The sequence below is a fragment of the Coturnix japonica genome, chromosome 3 (assembly GCF_001577835.2).
Source record: "Coturnix japonica isolate 7356 chromosome 3, Coturnix japonica 2.1, whole genome shotgun sequence".
Taxonomy (NCBI): domain Eukaryota; kingdom Metazoa; phylum Chordata; class Aves; order Galliformes; family Phasianidae; genus Coturnix; species Coturnix japonica.
In genome coordinates this window covers 24,427,160-24,434,091 of record NC_029518.1, presented here as the reverse complement: position 1 = coordinate 24,434,091, position 6,932 = coordinate 24,427,160, and the positions used below count along the sequence as shown (strand labels likewise).

The following is a 6,932-nucleotide window of genomic DNA, read 5'->3' as shown; positions in this document are numbered from 1 at the left end:
TTCCTTCCTTCCTTCCTTCCTTCCTTCCTTCCTTCCTTCCTTCCTTCCTTCCTTCCTTTTTCCTTTTCTCAACATCTATCTTCATCGTTTTGGCTGTCACTTCCTCTGAGGCAGGTGAAAGAAAAGCTTAGAGTGCTGAACTGCTGAATTCTGCAAAGAAAAAATGCAAAGCAAATGATTCGATGGTGTGATACCACAGTTGCAAGATTACAGTACCTCACCAGGAAATAAGTTTCTCTGAGTGCCGCTTGTTATTAGGTTGCACATCCTGTACATAGGCTGACTGTGGTTAGTACTTGTTCCAAGAAGCTCTGTTGCTCTTTTAGAAGCAGGTTGTTGTCTTTAGTCTTTCTTTAGGGTATTAGAGATGGACCATACCTATTTTCAGGATGCAGGAGGGCATGAAATAATTGTTCCTAGAGATAGTCATCTACCTCTTGTGCTGAGTTTATTCAGATCACTCACATCCTTGCCCTAAATAAAGCTCACTCTTTATTTTCCTCTTTGGTATTTTCTGTGTTCACATGGGAATTCTGCCTGTTGCCAAGAGCTCAGAATATGGGTGATATATTTGCTTCATTTTTCCTTTCCTGCTTCAAGCTTGAGCTGTGGCTTTTTGTTTTGTACACTGCGTGCCTCGTGGCACACAAAGATGCATGCAGGAGCTCATTTTAGGGATCTTCCAGATTAAGCATTCTCCGTTCACAACAATGAAAATTACAGGGTGTGTTCAGCACATTTTACTGTTTGCTCAGTAGGAATTTGGTAAGAAAGCTGAGCAAAAAGTGTAGAGTTTGGAAAGAGTGAATTTAAAGAGAGCTACCCAGAAATGTGTTCCCATATGTTTCTAGCAGAGGTGTGATTGTTCTTTAAAGTTTCTGTTACATCAGTAAGAGTTTTGTGTTGTTTGAAAATAGAGCCTCTATGACCTCTCATTCTGCCAATTTCTTTGTTGGAAATAAGCGATTAACCGTATTTATTTATGTCAAAGGCTCTAGGAAACTTCCAGTTTTCATGTGAGCATGGGACGTCAACTGAGATGCCTTCATCATCAGGTTTGTGCTTAATATTACCCTTGTAGAGGCTTTCACTTTCACAATTGTTAGAGAATTGACATGGAGGGAAGGAAATCAGCTGGTCTGAGGGGCTATGTGTGTGTCTGATGTCATTAAAGTGATTGAAAGGGGGCTCTGCAGGGCTTTTTTTGTGTTCATAAAAATACCTTTGTTTCTTCAGTTGCTGAGGGTGCTGGTAATTACTTAAATATTCACCACTGTCTTTTGTGGTCTCTTCTTGCTTGTTGGTTGAATATTTCAATGCATCTGAAGCATTTACTGAACGCCTAAGTGAAGTTTCTCATTTTCCCTTCCTGATTTAAGGCTACCAGTCCAAAAGATCAGTACAGACTTCTTCCTGCATGCTTTTAATCAGTTTTACCTTGTTTTAATATACTAGTGAACATAACTTTCTTTCAAATTTACTTCTTTTTGTTCTAACCCGATTTTCAACTTTTCTGCAGTTCACACTCTGAGGCCAGCTGACATTAAAGTAGTCACTGCAATAGGAAGTTTGCAAACAGTAAGTACATGCATGAACTGTGATGAATGTGACCCATTTCCTCTGTTCTGACTCCGTGATGAGGTAATGGTGAACTGAGCTGGTGGTAAAATTCGAGGTCCCAGTGAGGGCATTTATGACTTGAAACTTTCCAAGAGTATTAAAGTTTTCTGCTGAAAAATGGCTGGAAATAACTTCTGAATGTTCAGTGTTTCAGCATACTCTGAATCTAAAAATAGCCAGCTGACTTCATGAAGGAGAAATTTGATCACTGCTCTCTTTCTTACACAGAACCGTGATATCTGATTAGTCTGCTTGGATTTTCCTAACAATAAGCTGAACAGATCAAATGACTGGAAGAAGTGTTTAGGAAAACTCAGACTTGGAAAATGTACAGTTTTGGCGATGACTGCCATTAGGACAAACTATCAAGAGATGCAGTAGACTTTTGATCCTGTTGAAGTGTTTCTATTCTGCAGGAAAAAGCTCTGGATGAATAATAAAGATATAAATTCAATGTATAAATCAGTGAGTAAGGTTCTCCTACCTCTTCTGGTAGTTAGATTTGGGTAATCTTAACTTGCCTTAATAGTTGGAAGTAAGTATCTGAAATAGATTTGAGGCCTAATTAAAAACATTTTACTACAATTGCCAAGCTTTGAGGAAGTGGAAAAGTGTATTTATTGGGCAAAAGCTGGGAGCTGTTGTGGAGTTACAGCTCCCAAGAAATGGGGAAGGTTCTCCCTTATCACAAAACAACTTTGTAATTTGAATTGATATCATATTTTGCCTTTTTTTAAAGCTTTCCATAAAAAACCCAGCATCCCTGGACTTTCTGCTAGTACCTCCCTCTTTAGGAGAAAAGATTTGCCTTAAATGTGAAGGTTCTTTGCCCATATTGGATGTGTGGCACTTCAGAGGATGTATTTTCTGTGATGATAATTTTTTTTGTTGACTGTGGGTGGTGCAGTAAGAAAATGTATAAATGAAATTCTGCTAATGAATGTCTACTTTTTAGAGCAAACACTTCACTGTCTCCTCCTAGACTCATTGAAATCAGCGAAGTTCCTCTTTATAAGGAGGCTTTTTTCATCAGGCACCATATTTTCAGAGTGCCGTTTGTGTAAATAATCTTAATGACTTCAGGTCACATCCCTTGTTGAAAAGAAATATACTAAGAGAAATTCAATATGGTTTAGAACAGCATTTCATTTGACTGAATCTGAGTTAATTTAGTCACATTTTATTTTAAGCCACATGCAATAAATTCATTAATGAAAGCAATACCTAAGAAAAAAAAGACTAGACTATGAGAACACATTGTAATAAGGAAGTGCTGAAAATGACAGCTCTGGCAAATAATCTACATCTGTGACAAACTGAAGCATAATGGAGATGAGTATATAGAAAACATATGAGAAAAGAGTACAATAGGGAGCAGAGTGTGTACCTTTGCTTAATGACATTCTCATTGTCTGCTTATTCACAGCCACTGGGATCTGGCATCCATCATGAAAATTTACTCCAAAGGTAAAAATGAGTTGCTAGCATTAATTTGTTTCATGATACCAATTTATACTGTATTAGGCACAACACAATTTTTGTTGTTATCTTGAAAGAAGAAAGCCTACTTAAATAGAAAAGATTTTGAGGCATTGGATCTTCCCCCTTCCTTAGTTATAAGAAATTCTTTGTCCAAGATATGCAACTACTTTAGGGTTGCCATAACCATAAGAGTTGTTACTCTAAGATGAAACCTATGTAGTAAACGTCCTCCACTAGCTAGAGACTGAACGTGTACATTTATTGAAGTAAAAAAGGAATGCAACAGCTCTGATACCCTGTCTGTCCTCTGCCTGAATGATTCCCATTGTTCACAAGCAAGTTCCACACCATTTTCTTCTCTCTTAGCAGATATAAATCATTGAGTAGAATCATCTGGTTGAGCCTCAGAGATGCAAATCTGTGTAACTCTTTTTGAGGCATTCCAGATGAGGATTTGGCCCTGCAAAGACAAACTTTAAAGGACTGCTGTTTTTCAATAGTTGCATGAATGTCTCTGTCTGCTTGTGCACACACAAAGAGAGGTCCTGGCACTGCTTGTGTATATGCATAAGGACAATTATTGCAACATGTAGAGTGAAGAGAAAGAATGAGATCTGAGACTCAGCAGTCTCTGATGACATTATGATTTTAGGGAGAGAAAGGCCTCATTCTTGATTTCAGCAGCTGCTGTGAATACATGCTCCAAGCTGTAGCCTAGCTAGCAAGATGCTGAGGCTGTGCTGTAATGTAACTTTTCTTTGAGAAAAGGAATAACAGCGGCTTCCCTTTTTCTCTTCCCTTTCTACAGCACAGGAAAGAGCCTCCCTGAAGTGAGCGTGGAAATTTTGGCAGGTTTGTTTTTCTGTCACGCAAACTTAAACAGATTAACTGAATGGAGTGCTAGCTGACATTCAAGGGCTTTGCTGGGCTGCAGTGTGTGTACAGCACAAGTGCAACACAAGACTATAAAGGGAGCCTGGGGGAAGGTGCATTGGGTGAATGTGAGTGCAAGACAGGCTGGGTTACCTGTGCTGGCTTTGAACAGGCTGTCTGGATAGCCCCAGTCCCTGCTGGTATGTCTTCATTGTGCGTGCTGCCAGTGCTTGCCAAATGAGATCTTGTGTGAGTTTGTTTGTCCAGTGCTCTTTCTGCTGCCATATGCTCAGAGGCTTATGCTGAGGCTGCCTTAGGTGCACCACATGCAAATTCATCATCTATGAGCTGGCTGTTGTGAAGGGAGTCTTGACTTGCTTCCTGTTCTCAGTAGGTTGATTTCTACAGCTGCTTGTATTTAAATCTGCCCATACTTGTGGCTGATGTAAGAGGTGGGATGAGTGTTTCTCACCTGGGTCTGGAGGCAAAGTCAGATATCAGAACTGTAGTTCATAGGAGCTGCACCAGCAAAACAGCTGCAGAGCAGCTTGGGTGAGCCTCTCATGCCTGCCAAGAGATCCCTTAGATCCTACATTTTCTGTTCCAGTTCAGCTTTGTTTATAGTGCTATTGCAGAGTAACAGTCTCGTGTACATAGAAATAGCCTGACCTGTGTATGTCATTCAGCTCTTATTAGCAGTTTTAATCCCTCGGTCCTGCACCAGTCTCCTCTGCCTGGCACAATGGAAGCAGCATCAGATGGTCAAACAATGTAAGTTTGAGGGGTTTTTGGCTGGGCTGTTCTCTTATATCTGCAGAGGTGGAGGGTAGATGCATTTGATGCTGGAGAATTTCACTGAACACAAAATAAGCTCAATGCCAGGCTGTGCCAGCTCCCCAGGGTCAGACCCTGCCATGGATTAGAAATGTGTCTGCTCTTTTCATCTCTCTAAACGCACATCTGAAAGTGAGACATCTGAATGTGAGCTTATCACCCCAGGCTTTCTGTATAACTCAGACAAGAGTCTAATTTTTACACGTTCAAGAGTGAAAAGATGAATCCCACCTGATGTTTCAAATGTTGACTTTGTAATAAAAATCTGCCAAAGCTTTACCCTTGCTGATGCCTTGATAATTTTTCTTTTTCTGATTTTCAGAGGCCTCTTGGATCAAGCTGGAGAAATAGTGAAGCTCATGAAAGAGAACCAGGTGTGTTTAAAGCACAGAACAGTTAAGAAAGTTTGCTCTCCAAGCTGGAAAAGGGAGAAATGTGATGAAATACCTTAAGCACCACTTAAAGATCTCAAAATAGGACATCCTGTTTCTTGAGGCTAACATACCTTGGTCTATCTGGTATAAACAGAATCAGTTCTGTACTCTTTTAAGGTACGGAGTTTTGTTCTTGAAAGTACCTCACCTGCTTTATGTTTGCCAGAAGAGGATGGTGAGGTTGGCATGGAAGCCAGTGTTTTTGTTTTTGTATTGCTTAAGGATGTGAGACCTCTATCTACACTCTGTAACTGTGCCAGTGTTTCTGAGAAGCCAACTCAAAATTGTAATTCTTGATATTTATCTCTTCCTCCTGCTATCTTAGGATCATATTTTCAAAAAGCTCGCGATATGCTTTGGCTGATATTAGTGGTTGATGCTGGTGAGAACTGTCTTACCACTCATGGCTGAGTGCTTTGAAAATCCCACCCTGGAGTTTTAAGCACTCATTTATCTTCTCTTTTTAAGCCTCAGGCATGTTATTTTGTAAAATGATCTTGACATAACTTGCGTATATAACTGCCAAAATTATTCGGCTGTTACCTACTCCCTATGCAGGGAGCTTGTGAGACTGTATGCGAATGAACTTAGCACAAGTTTTTATGGAACTTAAGGCTTCTAATCAATGCTCTTTGTGATTGGCAGGTGTTGCCTGATGGACTTAGGACAGCTGGACAGGGCTCTAGCCCTTAGATTTTTGCTCTAGTCTGCATCCCACCAGGATGAACCAGTCTCAGCAGTTCAAGAATGTTAATCTGTCAGTAAACTTCATCAGGGTTAGAAAGAAGCAGCATGCAGCTTCATGCTGAGCAGTGCGTGCCCATTTCCAGTGAACTCTTCAATGGCAGCTGCGATTTCTGTCTTTATCCTGAATTTTTGTATTGGTGTGCGTTCAGCTTTAATGGCAGGGTTTGGTCTGTTACCATCTATTTGCTGCCTCCTCTAGAGGGAAGCTGATGAGTCAGATGGAAGGGATCAAAGCATCTGGGGTTGGGCAGTGAGCTACTGTTTTGTCTTGATGATTTAAATCTTGTGTGAGAGAAAGGACGGCAAATAGGCCTCTTACCGTCCTATTCCTTTCAATTTACTTATTTATTTTTTTTTTCCAGATGATGGACTTCCAAAATGATTGGAAACTGATCACAGTTTTCTTTAGTGCTGAAACCCCGTGCTCTTCTTGTGCTTCCACACAACCGGTAATCTTGTCATGGGGTCGTTTAGCAGTCAAAGTGTGTGATTCGATCACTTTTGCAAGCTCTACCCTTTGTTGTAGTGAACCAAAGCAGTAGCTGGTTCCAGAAGATTGGAGTGATTCTATTCAGTAGCATGAGCTTCTGGTCCACAAAGTCTTTTGTACTTAGAAACATGTACTTGATTTAGAATTCCAAATCTGAGATGCAGTAGTAGAACAGTTCTGATTCGTTTTTAAGCTGTTTCTCATCACATTTATAGAAGAACTGCATATTGGACAACCTGGAAAAACTTCAAGAAGTCTTGGACTTTTTATATAAAGAAGTAAGACTTATTCATCAGTTTTCAATACCTGAATCCTCTGCTGATTTATTTATTTTTTTCTGTCTTATTGAACTCTGGCTTGTATCAGTGTTCAAGTGATTCACAACACAAATCTCACTGACTTTAATCCTCTAGCACTATTCATTGCCAGTAAGTGTTTTATTTGTGCTTTAA

The 6,932-nt window shown here is 40.0% G+C and overlaps 1 protein-coding gene across 1 annotated transcript in view; it reads left to right on the top strand.

Moving 5' to 3' along the window:
• PLB1 (phospholipase B1) overlaps positions 1-6,932 on the top strand; it is a 79,812-nt gene that overhangs the window by 4,796 nt on the left and 68,084 nt on the right. The window contains 8 exon segments of the mRNA XM_015857533.2: positions 992-1,055; positions 1,520-1,578; positions 3,047-3,087; positions 3,911-3,954; positions 4,662-4,746; positions 5,132-5,183; positions 6,353-6,439; positions 6,696-6,758. Coding sequence (XP_015713019.1) covers positions 992-1,055; positions 1,520-1,578; positions 3,047-3,087; positions 3,911-3,954; positions 4,662-4,746; positions 5,132-5,183; positions 6,353-6,439; positions 6,696-6,758 — 495 coding nt within the window.